A 14,387-nucleotide genomic window follows, 5' to 3' on the forward strand; every position below is an offset into this window, starting at 1 on the left:
GTTTGGGGTTGGACAGTCAGTTGCTGAGCAGATGTCCTTGCAGAAGTGTTTTTTTTTTTTTGGTATAAGGTTGTGATGGTCTTCGTGCTAGATTCTGGTTTTCACAAGGTTGTGGTCTTTTGGAATAGTTTTTGTTACCAGTCATTTATGCATGAGAACTCTCTCTCCAGCTCTTTTTTCTTTTTTTGTAAACATACAAGTGACTGTTTTTTGTTGTTGTTGTTATTTGTTGTTGCTTTCTTTTCTTTTCTCTTTTCTCTTCTCTTTTGTCTTCTCTTTTCCTCTCTTTTCTTCTCTTCTCATCTCTTCTCTTTCTTTTGTGACAGAGTCTCCCTCTGTCACCCAGGCTGGAGTGCAGTGGCAAAATCTTGGCTCACTGCAACCTCTACCTCCTGAGTTCAAGCAATTATCCTGCCTCAGCCTCCTGAGTAGCTGGGATTATAGGCACACACCACCATGTCTGGCTCATTTTTCGGGGTTTTATCATGTTGGCCAGGCTGGTCTCGAACTCCTGGCCTCATGTGATCCACCTGCCTCAGCCTCCCAAAGTACTGGGATTACAGGCGTGAGTCACCATGCTCGGCCAGAAATGACTTTTTTTTTTTTTTCCATGAAAGAATTTAATAGGGAGTTGATTATGTTGTAGAATCATATTTTCCTGTTGTGTGACACATTAGAAATGTAAACTTTAGGGCTTTTTCATCTCCATAGCATAGAGGTCTGATCGCTTCTGTCTAAAAATGGGGATTTGCTGGTGTATTTCAGCCAGCTTCTTCAGGTCTATGTCTGAATACACGATTGCTTCTTCTGTGCCAGCTTTGGCTAGGACCTCCCCCCAAGGGTTCACCACGGTGCTGTGTCCCCAGGCAACATGGGAGGTTTTGTCATCCCGGGCAGGAGAGGCTGTGGCCACATACACCTGATTATCAAGAGCCTGGCTTCGCTGAAGCACCTCCCAGTGGGCTGGTCCAGTGGTCAGATTAAAAGCTCCTGGATATACCAACAGCTGGCAGCCTCTCTGTGCGTAGATTTGTGCAAGCTCTGCAAACCGCATGTCATAGCAGATGCCCAGACCCACTCTGCAGTAAGGAGTATCAAATGTGGAGAAACTATCACCCGGACTCAACGTTTTAGATTCTTGAAATGTAATTTTTCCAGGAACATCAATGTCAAACAGATGGATCTTTCTGTACTTCGCTAGTAAAGTTCCATCAGGCCCAAACACAGCACAGGTGTTATATAATTTCCCAGCATCCTCTTCAGGGATAGAGCCTCCAGTGAGATATATGCTGCATTCCTTTGCTACTTTAGAAAGCTTCTGTGTGGATTCACCAGGAATTTTCTCTGCATATTCAGGAAAATATTTCGTTCCATATGGAGAATTGAAGCATTCCAGCAAAGAAACTATTTTGGCTCCTTGCGTTGCTGCCTCCCAGATAAAGCTACAAGCTCGAGTGACATTATCTGATTTGATGGAAGAAATTTGAAGCTGCATGAGGGCCAAGTGGAAAGTGGCCATGGCTCTCTGGATAAGCACCACCTCCAGAAATGGCTTTTAATTCTAACCACTTTCACAGAGTTTAACTGGTTTGGGATTTGCTTGGCTTCTTGAATCTGAAGGTTTATATTTATGTTTGTTGCCAAATTTTGGAAGTTCTCAGGCATTATTATTTTGAGTGCTTTTTTTTTCTTTTTTTTTGAGATGGGGGGGTCTCACTCTGTTGCCCAGGCTGGAGTGCGGTGGGTGATCACAGGTCATTGCAGCCTCAACCTCCTTGGCTCAAGCAATTCTGCCACCTCAGCCTCCAGAGGAGTTGGGACTACAGGCACACACCACCACGCCCAGCTAATTTTAAAGTTTTTTGTAGAGACAGGGTCCCACTATGTTGCCCAGGCTGGTCTTGAGCTCCTGGACTCAATCTATTCTCCCACTTCAGCCTTCCAAAGAGTTAGGATTACAGACGTGAGCCACCGTATCCGGCCTCGAGTATTTTCTTAGCCTCTCTCTTTTTCCTTCTTGTTCATTGACACAAATGTTAGATCTTTTGTTATGGTCACACAGGCCCCTGAGACACTGTTCGTTTTTTTTCAGTCTGTTTTCTCTCTGTTGTTCAGATTGGGTAATGTCTGTTGTTTTGTTTCCCAGTTTATGGTGCACCTTTCCTTTCCCATCCACTCCACTCTTAAGCCCATCCACTGAACTTTGTGGTTTTTGTATTTTTTTAGTCCTAAAATTTCCAATAGGTTCTTTATATCTTTTATTTATTTGCTCAGACTTTCGACTTTTTCATTTTCTACAAGTGTGTTTATAATTATTTGTTGAAACATTCTTATCATGGCTGCTTTAAAAATATTTTTCAGATAATTCTAATATCTGTGCCATCTTGGTGTTGATATCTTTTTTTTTTCTTTTTTTTTTAAGACGAAGTCTCGCTCTGTTGCCCAGGCTGGAGTGCAGTGGTGCAGTCTCAGGTCCCTGCAACCTCCGCCTCCCAGGCTGAAGCCCTTCTCCTGCCTCAGGCTTCCGAGTAGCTGGGACTACAGGTGTGTGCCACCACATCCGGCTAAGTGTTGGTATCCATTGATTATTGCCTTTTAAATTCAGATTGAGGTTTTTCTGGATCTTGGTATGACAAGTGATTTTCTATTGAAACTTGGACATTTCTATTTCTTACTCTTGTTTAAACCTTCTCTTTTAGCTGACTTTGACACCACTCTAGCAAGGGAAGAGGAAATAGCATATTACTGCCAGGTTGGGGGTCAAAGCCCAGTTTTCCCACCTGGCCTCCACTGATACCTGAGGTGGGAGGCTGCTTGTTACTGCTGGGGTGCCGTGGGGCTCCCGGCTGCCCCTGTAGTTTCCACTGACTCCCCAGGCGGGAGCAGCCTCACAATCCCTGGGTGCTGGTGAGCGTTCTGCCTCCTCACCAGGCCCCTCTGACACCACGCGTGAGGTTGTTGGGCACCTCATGATAGCTGTGTGAGGGTCGAGGTCTTGGCCTCTGCTGATCTGGGTGGGGCCCCATTTTTGCTGTGGTGTTCGGCTGGAGCAGATCAGTTATTTATTGTCTGAATTTTCTGTCTTGCTAAGCTGCCCCTTTCCTGGTCCTCTGGTTGGAAAGAACAGGTTTTTGTCTGTGCCCACGGGTGTTTCCACTGGGGGTTTTAATTGTACTTAGTGGGAAGAACAGGGAAAAGAGCATCTACTGATCTTCGGAGACACAGGCGTTAGTTTATTTTTGGTGGCTGGTGTCAAGGTGTCCGTGTTACATGTGGTGCACACGTTGCTTTCAATTGTTTCTTTTTCTTAAGGGTGCATTTTGTTATGCAGAAATGTTTGGTTTTTAGAGACTCAAATATATTAATCCTTTTTAAAAAATGATTCAGGGTTTTATAACATGTTTGGAATGGCCTTTCTCAAACCAAGCTTATATATTAAAAAAAAAAAAAAAAAAAAAACTCCCATTTTCTTCTAGCTTTGAGGGTTTTTTTTTTTTTTTTTTACATTTAAATATGTGAGCCATCTGGAATTTATTTTGCCGTAAGTTGGAACAGGAATCTCCCTGCACTCCCTCCCTCTTGGCTACCCAATTGTCCCAGCTCCATTTACTGAGTAATAAATATTTTACGGTGTTAGGAAAATTCTGTTTGGTAAATGGTTGTTTATAATTGTGTCCCTAACAGCCGAGTCCTGAAAAAAGTGGTCTCAAAGTCCTGGAGGCCGCACGGAGGAAGGGATGGGTCAGACTTGAGCTTTCCTCGTTGTTAGTTGATGACAGTGGGTGCAGTGTGAGCCCCAGGCTGAACTGCAGCACACACTAGATGGTCAGCCTGTCCCTATCTGTGGGACTTGGATACCCTCTGGGTTCAGGAAGCCAGGAGTGGCCATGGCTGACTAGAGGGTGTTTTGAGCTGCCTTGGAAAGTGCTCCAGCTTGAAAGTTCTTCCTCCTCTATGGCCTGGTCATTGCTGAGGGTTGATCTATCCCAATTTTCAGTAGTAACAGCCCAGCTGCCGTGAAGGGGAGGCTCATGACGACGTGGAGGAATATGACAGAAACGAGCCCTTGAAGGAGGAGAAAGGAGTGAGTGGAAGAGGCCGGGGATTCTGCCTCACACAGAGGCAGGCAGAATGTGTAAGGTGGCCCCAGAAGGGATGATGATAGCAGCGATATGTCCTGGTGCCCTGATGACACTAGTTATGACCCGACCTTTCTCTTCCGGCTGTCAGGTTTCTTCTGCTTAGGAAAGAGCGCCATAGCCAGGGAGCCAAGGGATGTGGGGGTGAAGAACCCCTCTGGAATGTGAGGCCTTCCCCGACCGGGCCTCAGTGGACTTTCCCAATTCAATGCAGTGTGGTCTACAAAGCCCTAACTGGGAGTAACAACGTGGGATTTGGCTCCCTCTCTGCCATTCGCTGGCAGGCTGGCTAGAAGAAAATCGTTTTCCTAGTCTGGACCTTGTTTTCTTTACAAATAAAACTGGGTATTGAACTAGATAAGTGATTTTCTTTTTTAAGGCCCTTTTAAGAAATGGAAGAGTCCACAGAAACTCAGGAATAAAAGCATTCAGTGCTGGGCAACTGGGGTTGAAGCAGGCCTAGGAATAGGGGCTCCGGCAGCTGGAGCCACTGGACCAGATGGGGCTCAAAGTCCCTCCCGCTGGCCCTGGGCCCTGCTTTATGAATAGAGGTGACAACACCTGTCCGGAAAGGGGGGGCTAATGAGATGGTTGCCTGGAAAGCTAGCAGAGCTGGAACATAGGTGTTCCATCAACGAAGGGGCTGCTGTGACCGCTTGTACCTTCCCAAATTCTCCCCTTTAAATATAGCTCAGCACCCCGCCCCTTCCTCTCCCTGCCACCAGCCCGCTGGGAACACTTTGCCCTCTGCATCCCGGCCACAGCATGGCTTCAGGCCGGGAGCTAGTTGTTTATGTCTGAAACTTAACCACTGCAATCCAAGCAAGTTCCTGAAAGGAGCCCAATTTCTTTCACAGCTCTAGATTCCCCAGGCTGCCCGGGAGGCAGGTGTTTGACTCATGTCTGTGGGTGGACAAGCCCAGACCAGGATGCAGAAGAGATGCAGCTGCAGCAGTAACCAGGATGTGGCCCTGGCTTGGTGTTCACAGCACGATGCTCCTAAGGAGGGGAGGTGAATCGTGGGGCCCTTGCACCTCACAGGGCAGCTGTAACAGTTAAGAGAGTGCGAGACAGAAAGCCAAACAGCGTAGGATGCAACTCAGCAACCCTCAGCCTGCATCTCGCCTGTGCCCACGCCTCTGCCAGAAAACCATCAAGACGCTTTCCAATTCAAAGACTCAGAATTAAGGCTGCGTTCATGTCGCTTCTCATTTATTAATTCAGTCTGTTCTAAGTTGTACAGTTATGAAAATAACAAAACCAAAGCTGGAAGCCCAGGAATATTTACAGTCTCTTGGGTAGTGAGGTCAGTCTATGTTGCTGCACAGATTGGTTATGTTTGGTACCTCAAAATGTTTATAATTCAGACAAAATCAGACAGATTAACAATTTTATGTACAGTAAAACAAAAAGGGAAGTCATTCAAGTATCAAAATACAGAGACAAAGATTAAATAACATTTTTTTATTACAGTTCAGTCCATTGCCACACCATGAGCGACAATACTTGTGAGCTGGCCTGGGCATCTCACAGACGGCCCCCGTTCAGACTGGCTTTCTAATGTCTGCCTGCTGCCTGCTCCAACCCGAGTGTCTCGGGAACTCCCATTAGTGTCTGAAGCTGGAGGGCCCAGGAGGGACACGGAGCACTGCACACGCAGAGCCTGTCGGGAAGGTCTTATGCGCTGAGCAGCTGGTGGACAGGGAAGAAGAAGCGGACAAGAAGCCTGTGGCTGGAACAGGTACTGAGCCCATCTGAAGTCTCCCACCTGAATAGGCGCCTTCACAGTTCAGAAACGCAGCAACAGGGTCTGCCCCTGGTGTGACCTGCACTTGGAGAAGTGCAAAAGTAGGGGCCTTCCCACCTGAAGCCTGTCCTTAAAGTTACAATAACCTTTCTAGGAAAGGGAGACAACCTGCCCCAGAGGAGAAGAAAAGAAAGGCCCAGTCATTTTCCTTTCTTGAATATTCAGAAATAAACCAATCTCTAAACAGAACCCAGGGCCACAGCAGACTAGCCAAGGCTTCCAATATGAACATACCCTGAATAAATAAAGACGATATAGCAGCTTCAAGCAGAAGAAACACCTATGGATGATCTAAGCACAAAAGACAGCGTGAGGAGTGCATCGTAGTGTCTGCAGGTTCTTTCGGACCTGCCGCCCCCCAACAGAGGCCCACTTAGACATGGCCTGGCCCCTCAGGAGGAAGATGGGCACCAGCATGTGCACAGCAGCAGCGCAGTCTACTCTGGATGCTTTAGGGTTCCTGGTCAACTCTGGGAAGAAAGTCGGGGCCGAGTACTGTACAGCGTTAGCGCATGGGAATCCTCACAGGCCCTGAAAGGAGCAGGAAATGAAGTGAAACTGCAAGGTGTCAAGGTCTTTGTTTAGTACCAAGAAGTGGAGGGGGGCCCGCCTCTGTCGCAGAGGGAGCTGGGTCCCAGGCCCCAACCTGCTGGGCACTTAGCAGATAGAAACCCACAAGGCCTGGCCTCCAGCCAGCCAGAGACACAGCCCCACTTCTGATTTCTGGCCAACCACATGGGTTAAGAATGTGCCTAACAGTACTCCCTGCACATACACACCCACAAAGAATTTAAATTCACAGCCTTTGCGGGGAAAGAGGAGTGTTGCTGAAGCCTGGACTATTCATCCTGGGACCAGATTGACCTATGCCAGGAAAGCTCAGAGCCTACTAAAGTGCCCACAGGAGGAACTGGGCACACAGCTGAGCCAACTTTGCCTCTCAAATCCACAGCAGTTTCCCCTGCATTTCTACTCTAGTCCAGAGGGAAGACTGCAACCCAAGTTACTTTTAAAAGCAAAGTGAGCAGCAGGAAAGCTTAAGAAGCAGAGGTGCACTAGGACGCCAGCCTGCCCCAAAGGCCACGCGGGGGAGCACTGATGCACTGTCACCTTATTTAGCCTTTTCCACACCAGGGGCTGGGGATGAGCCCAGCTGCCGAGAGTGTAACCGTCAAACCAATAATTCAGAGAATTAAAATGAGCCCCAATCACACAGGCTGATTAGACAAATCACAAATTGGCAAGTAGCAACCTGAGCTGACCTACTCCAAACATTAACGCCCCAAAGCTGCTTTTCCTGTTCTCTGACACAATGCAGGCAGCACAGCGCCAGCCCAGGGCAGTGCTCCGGTCACTGACAGGTAAGAGGCCAGGGAGAGGCCTGGCGCTCTGGTGCTGGCTGAGACTTCCCAGCACTAGAAACTGCACACACATCTTCATTTGGCCACTGAAACTTCCCATCGGGAACCCCAGAAATGGACCGGAAACCTTTGAGTTGCTCAGGTGCCTCTAGGGCTGTGTTCTTACAAGAAGCCTGTGTCCAGCCCCTGAAGGGGACAGGAAATCGGGCAGTTCATAAAGAGCAGCAGCTGCTATGGTCAGGTTTGAAAAGCAGACGCACCGTACGCAATTCTGCCCGAGCCTGCTCCGTTCCCCTCACCCACAGGCCACCACCTTCTCTTCAGACCCGCTGAGCTGCACCCAGGTCCCATCCTGAGGACAGAGGCTGTGCAGGCTGGCCTCTGAACCAGCCTCAGCTCCCCTGTCCCCTGCCCCATGACCATTTGTCTAAAGATTGGCAGTATGACCTAGAGGTTTGAGCCAAGTGTTAAAAGTTCACTTTATAAAAAGATTTTGTTTCTGTTAAAAACAATGTGTTCTCAACAAGTCACTTCTTGACCCTCTGGAATGCCAGTCCCATCTGCCAGCGGCCTGGAGTGCTTCTCCACAGCCCAGGCAGGGCTCATTCTGCAAGACGTGGTGGTGGCAGGCCCAGGCCAAGTGGCCAAGAGGAGGTCCTGCAGGCGGAGGTGAGGCCTGGGTCTTCAAAGCTGCAGGTGAGGCGGCGGCGGTGATGGCAGTGGGAGCCTATGCCCCCACGTCTATTTTCCGCAGCACAGTGTGGTTCCTCAGTGGCTCAGCTTGGCAGAAGCAAACAATGGGGGGAGGAAAGGGTTAACCAATGGGGCCTGCGGACGGTGGAGGAAACGGAAAGGAAACACAGCAGGACAGAAGATCCCTCACAGCCTCCCCTGGGCACCCTCCGCGCCTGCTTTGAGCACCCACAGCCCGCAGCCCCCGCCGCCTCTGGCTCCGCGACTCTGCTCAGGAAGGCACAAGGATGGGTGGGTGCACAGGACCCACCCAGTTTGTCGACTTGGGTTTTGACTGCCCTGGCCGACCGGCTTTCCTAGTGGACTCTGCTGTGTGCACGGCTGCCTTCCTGTCTCCTGCCATCCAAACTGGTTTGCCCACACTGGAGAACGGGGGCCTCTTCAGAGACAGCTCCACCATCCCAGCTGCTGAGCTGCTGTGAGGGGACGGCCTGTCCTCTCAGAGGAGTCAGGAGGCTGAGGGAGGTGTTCAGGGGCGCGCTGGACGGCGCTATCTGTGATCCCCCACCGTGGAGAATGTCAGAAAGCTCCCAGAGGACAATGGAGGCCACTTGGTCCAGGTCCCTGTCCTCCAGCAGCTCTGTTCTGTGAGGGAAGAAGGTGCGCCGTGTGTGCAGGGCACAGGCCGCCTCCTTGTTGGTTCTACAGAAGGCTTTCCTCCTCAGTGAGCTAGACTCCAGAGTCAGGCCCAAGGCTGCCAGGCCTTGAGACTCCGTGGTGAAGACAGAGGGGCTGTCCACACACGTGCCACCCCCCTCCTTGGAGGGGAAGGCCCATCAGGACTGAGACACCTGCTGTGTGAGCCAGCCCGTGAGTGTTGAGATACCCAGAGCCCCAAGCGGGACAGTCAGCACGGACCCAAGGGCCTGGCGCGTATCTTGGGCCCTCACAGAAAGCAGTCTATCCCTGGTCCAGCCACATCACTGAGCTCAAGGTCTCACAAGGGCGTAGCCATGAGAGTGAGGCCAGCTCCTCAGAGTAGCGGAGGACAGTGGGGTAGGGCTGCAGGCCGGCTGTGAGCAGAGTGCTGGGGACTCTGGCACTGGGTGGTCACAGTGGTCGGTTGTTTCAGGAGAGGGGAGAATAGTCAGCTAGCTCTTGGCAATGGTGCCCAGCTGTGGCTCAGGACAGCAGACAGGAGGAGGGAGCCACATAGAGCCCAGCCCAACCCCAGGGAGCTATCAGTGCCATTGGGATTCTGCTGGAGACTGCCCTGCCCGTCGGGGTTCACAGTGCCTGCCCGTGGAGGCTTCTGGGGTGCAACAGAACCCCTGAGCCCTCTTGGTGCCCACCTCAGAGGCAACTCACCCCCTCAAGCTGTCCTCAGCCCAAGGGGGAGAATTCACAGTGTTCGGTGGTGGTAGGTACGAGAGCTGCGAGTGTACAGCGTCTACGCTGCCGCCCGCCCAGGAGGAGCAGGTCCCAGTGCAGTTGGGGCCTTGGCATCAGCAGCTGGAAGGAGAGAGTTGAGGACAGCAGAAAGATCGGATGGCAAAGGCACAGTGAGACTAGTGGAGACAGGGAGTGGGTTGTTTTAGAAGATAGTGGTCTCATACTTGGTGCTGAGGCTCCGCTTAGAGTCTGGTTTGGGGTCCACAACCCAGGAGACACTGGCATGGGATTGGGCATCTTGGTCCATATCGGGTGGTTCCAGCTGCCAAACAAGGAAGCAGTCAAGAGTCAGAGGGAGCTCTGTGCCAGGGCTGGAGGCAGCAGGCCCCTCCCACCCCCAGGCTGGGCTGTGGCCCCTGTGCTGGGAGCGGTAGCCCTTATTCTCCTCAGTCAAAGAGCAGACCCCTGGGGGCCGGCGGAGGAGGGACACCCTCCCGGAGCATCTTGGCGAGGGCCACCTCCAGGCACAACCTCTCTCCAGGATTTCTTGGGATTGCTCAGTTAAAGGACCCCTGTCCTACCCAGGTCTCCTGCTCTAAGCCCCAAACCTGCTCACACTGGGCAGGAAAGGGATATGGGGCTTGGAAATGTCAAGCCTCGGGTGTCTCTGGTAGGGCCAGAGAGCTCACCCCAAGGCAAGACCACAGCAGTCACCCCAGACCTCTGGAGAGAGGACACACAACAGAAAAACAGAGCGGGCTGAAGCACACGCAGGACAGGCAGAGGGCATCTCAGGAAGAGGGGAAAGAATGTCACAGAGGCAGACGGAGAGGCCACCAGAGGCTAAGAGCGCTCACGGTCACTTCGGGGACACTGACACACAAGACAGCAGGGGGCGTAAAGACCTTGACTCCAGGACTAACAGACGGCAGCGGTAGGTAGGAAGGACGGTGGGTGGTGCAGGTGTGACAGTAACAACAGCGACTATCGGGGGGCAGCAGCACCTGGGGTGCAGAGCAAAGCAGACACAGACACAGGGATGGCGCAGTTACTGGGGGCTGCCTGCGGGCCGCTCTCTGCAGCCCCTTGATGGCCTTGCCCTTGGGGGAGCCCGGCGAGGGAGGGCAGCGGGAGCAGCAGAGGCCCGCCCAGGCCAGAGGAGCTGTTGCCTTTCCAGGGCAAGACCTGGCAGGGGTGGGAGACAAGAGGGTCATTTCCCTGGGGGGCCAGCTTTCTGGAAGTGCCAGAAGACCCTCCTCGTGCTGGTCACCCCGAGCCCTTGAATCCCCGGGGCCAGGGAGGGGGGGATCTTGTCCAGCGGGGCCCACGTACTGCGGATTTCCTCACGCCGACCCGAGGCTTAGGCACCGGTTTGGAAGATTTTGTTTCAATCATCTCAGCTGCAGAGGCGCCCACTGCCCTGGACTTCTGGGCCTGCAGGGCCAACTGATAGGCCACCTCGAAGGCCTGCCCCAGCGTCAGGATGATCTCGTAGGTCAGGTTCTGGGAGGAAGCAGATCACCACTTAAGCGCCCGGTTCAGGAGCCGCTTCACCCACTCCTGCCCTGTCCTCACCCCCACCCTGAGCACACAGGCAGCATCTGGGGTATGAAGAGAACACTGGTTTTGAAAAGACACAATTTGAGCCTAACACTTTCCTTCTGCAGGATTTCATGGGATAGAGACACCAGGAAAATGCAAAAACTGCTGCCAGCTGAACCAAGCCCTCAGGAGACAGACGCCCCCTGCCCCACCACACCTGGTGCCATAGCTTCACACTGGATATGACCTTCCTCGCAGGGACCACGTGTCCCCTTCTAAGTCTACCCGGAGTGCTCCCACCTCCCTTCACTCTTCCCTCCTTTCCCTACTCTCCCTCTCCCTAGGTCCCTGTTGTTCTCCCCGCTCTACACAGGATGTGGCCGGGAGCTGAGCTGTGGGGACGGCAGGTGCACACTGCTGCAAGCCCACGGCAGGTCTTTGCCAAGGCAGGGTGCCATGCCTGAGGTAGTACTTGGGTATTTCTTAACCATTTAATATAAGTGGTGCTAGTGCTTTTGTTTTTAATGTGTCACCGACAAAGTTTGTGAGTGCTGTGCCCCTAACTCCATTTCCCCTTAAACCCTGTGGTTTTATTGTGTGATTTTACACAGCACATGGTTAGGAGCATATATATGGCATTACAGCAGAACTGAGTGTATGTGGGAAAAGTCAGCAACAGGTTAATGCCACTGACTGTGCTGTGTGGACCACCTCATCCATCTCACAGTGGCCCCTGAGGTGGGCCACATTACATGCCCTCCAGACAGATGAGGAAGCAGGCAGACGTGATGTTTCCAAGCTCACACAGCTAGCAAGCGGCAAAGCCTGGCTCCTCCTAACCTTCACTGGCCCAGAGCCAGCAGAGGGCTGGGGTGGATGAAGTCCTGGGAGTGTGAGGATGCCCAGAGCTGCCTGTATTCCAGGAGCCACAGAGATTCTGGAAACAGCTGCTATCCCTGAGGACAGCAGAGACCTGGACCCCTCTGACTTCCTCCTGGGGTGAGGAGGCAGCCTGGGGCCCCTCCCAGGCTTTGTTGCAGGTTACCGGGAACCCCTGCCTGTGGGCTGTCATTTCTGGTCTGCTCCCTGTGGGCAGCTGTGTGAGGATGAACTCTCCTCAGCCCAGTGGCACCCAGAGCCGAGCCTCAGCAGGAATTTGAGGCAAGAAAATCTGCCAAAGAGGGCACGGCTGCCCTTAAGAGGGAAGTAGAGGGCATTTCTGGGAGGCGGCCCAGGCAGAGGTTGGAGAGCTAGGGCAGGGAGCCGGGGGAGACAATCGCCTTGCCTGACCTAAGAAAACACTCGCCGAAAACCTAGAAAGTCAGGGGCGGTGGCTCATGCCTATTAGCAGTTATGTGGGAGGCTGAGGTGGGTAACTTGCCTGAACCCAGGAGTGCAAGGCCAGCCTGGGCAACATAGCGAGACTCCATCTCTTAAAAAAAAAAAAAAAAAAAAAAAAGCTGGAACCCCCCTATCCCTAGTGCACTGGGCCGGTCTCTGCTCCCTCTGTGCGTCAGTCTCATCACTGTGAAAGGGGACTGGCCTGGAGTGCTGCTGGGCTCCATTCGTGAACCAACCATTTGCCAGGCACTGGCCAGGGGCCAGGACAGCGCCGCATCTGTGCCCTGCAATGGGGCTGGATGCCTCAGGGCTGGCAACCCAAGCCCACCCCGCCCAGCCCCAGGACCCCACCCACCACATCCACGGTGCTGAACACATGGCAATAGTGGTGGCTGGTCTGCAGGTCCTTGGTGATGTAGGCAAAGGTACAGAGGTCCTCTGGGTCCTGGGCCGCACAGGAAATGTTCCGGATCTCATGCTCTGCGATGACGTTCTGCTGGGGAGAGCCGTGTTCTGGAATTCTCAGGCTTAGGCATCCCTCTGGCACCCCCCACCCCAGCCTGTTACCATTGTCACTGTTCTCTGTCCCAGCCTAGAGCATCAAGCAAACCCCTCTCCATCTTCTCATTTTGTTTATTGGTGGGGGTGGGGGATGGTATCTAACCTTCCCCGATTTCGGTTTGAGGTCTCCACCCCTGACCACAACTAAGGCAGTAAAATGTTCACACCCAACCACAAGCTCTCCCCAGCCTCTCCCACCTCCCAGGGTGGGGGCAAAGAGAGAAGGGTGTCAGGAAGGTGGGATCCCACGCAGTGGCGCACAGGGGGAGGCCTTTGCTCACGGAGGGAATCACATCTGTGAAAACCTGTGAGCAGGCACGTGGCCAGCGGAGCCCAGGTGGAGAAGCTAACAGCAGTCACCACTAGGGCAGGACGGGGCTGACAGCAGGCACCCAGGCCAACAGATGAGAGACACGCTTCTTGGAGAAGTGGGAAGTAATGAGGACTGGGGACCCTCCGGGAGATAAGGGATGAGAGAAGGCAGCCGGATTGCTTGCCCTGGAGCCCTGTGGGTCTGACGGGGACGTGGGTCCCACTCCCGCCAAGAGTCCCTATAAGCAGCACACCTTGTTGGAGGCGTCGATGAACTTGACACCTTTGTATGTGATGGACAGGATGATGGTAGGGATCTTCTTCATGTGCTCGGTAGATTTCTACAGGAAATAAGGAGTGGCCCTGTCAGTGCCCCTACTCAGGGCTAAGCCTCCTGGGCTTCCGCAGGTGCCAGCTTCCCTCCCATCCTTACATAGCACAGCAGGGCCCAGGCAACTGTAGCTACTGCCCCCATTGCTGCCTTCTGTCCTAGCCAGTCCCAGGCACCCTCCAGCCCGCACAGATACCCTCCAACCCATATAGGCACCCTACCCGCATCTTGGCACAGGCGTCTTGTGTGGATTCTGTCCCTCGCAGATCTTTGATCAGCATGGAGCCCAGATACTGTGGGGGTGAGCAGTGGCCAGGCTTAGGAAATCCTGCGTTTCCATGCAGGGGTGACCCAGCCAATTTGGGACTGTCCCACAATCAAGTGGTTACCTGTCCCAGTAACAGCCCTCTCCTGCCCCAGCTGGAGAGACCCTCCATCCAACTCTCTGGCTAAAGGACCCCCAGAGGCCTCCACCCCTTTGCCTTAGCTGCCAAGAGTGGCTGAAGAGTGGAGAACAGCTTGCGAGTCCTGGGCCTGGCTTTGTGGAGTCCCTGCTGGGACCCAGCCGCAGGTGCCTGGCCGAGAAGGAGCAGGGAGACCGGCCCTGCTGGGAGGGTGGAAGCAACTCACATTGGCTTCATAACCGCAGGACTCGAAGATGAGTTTCTCTGGCTGGTGTTGCCAACTCTGCACTGGGGCGTAGGGGGCTGCCAGGCTGGGGGGCCGCAGGGTCAGCTTGGCCTCGCGGTGCTCCTCCTGCAGAACACATGCAATTGGACACCTGCTCCTTGCTCCAGAGGAGCACACCCAAGGGTGAGATGCCAGTGACCTCAGCAAGTTCAAGGGTCAAGTGGAGACGGCAGGGGGCAGACCAGCAATTCAAACCCACTGCGGGAGAGGGGAGGCGC

At 53.1% G+C, this 14,387-nt stretch overlaps 1 protein-coding gene and 1 pseudogene across 6 annotated transcripts in view; both read right to left on the reverse strand.

The window, feature by feature from the left end:
• Positions 1 to 688: 688 nt before the first annotated feature.
• Positions 689 to 1,594, reverse strand: LOC111542948 (annotated as a pseudogene).
• A 3,729-nt stretch (positions 1,595 to 5,323) lies between these two features.
• The window catches only part of ANKS1A (ankyrin repeat and sterile alpha motif domain containing 1A), a 198,160-nt gene continuing 189,096 nt past the window's right edge, over positions 5,324 to 14,387 (reverse strand). For 3 of the 6 annotated variants that reach the window (XM_023212577.2, XM_023212579.3, XM_023212582.3), the window contains 7 exons: positions 14,110 to 14,235; positions 13,701 to 13,772; positions 13,403 to 13,489; positions 12,631 to 12,771; positions 10,725 to 10,895; positions 9,617 to 9,714; positions 5,324 to 8,645 (listed from right to left, as the gene is read on the reverse strand). In XM_023212577.2, the coding sequence (XP_023068345.1) occupies positions 8,357 to 8,645; positions 9,617 to 9,714; positions 10,725 to 10,895; positions 12,631 to 12,771; positions 13,403 to 13,489; positions 13,701 to 13,772; positions 14,110 to 14,235 (984 nt within the window). In that variant the 3' untranslated portion in view covers positions 5,324 to 8,356. The remainder of the gene's footprint in view (positions 8,646 to 9,616; positions 9,715 to 10,724; positions 10,896 to 12,630; positions 12,772 to 13,402; positions 13,490 to 13,700; positions 13,773 to 14,109; positions 14,236 to 14,387) is intronic. The other 3 variants (XM_023212581.3, XM_023212578.2, XM_023212580.2) reach the window with 3 other exon arrangements.

Source organism: Piliocolobus tephrosceles, chromosome 5, assembly GCF_002776525.5.
Source record: "Piliocolobus tephrosceles isolate RC106 chromosome 5, ASM277652v3, whole genome shotgun sequence".
Taxonomy (NCBI): Eukaryota; Metazoa; Chordata; class Mammalia; order Primates; family Cercopithecidae; genus Piliocolobus; species Piliocolobus tephrosceles.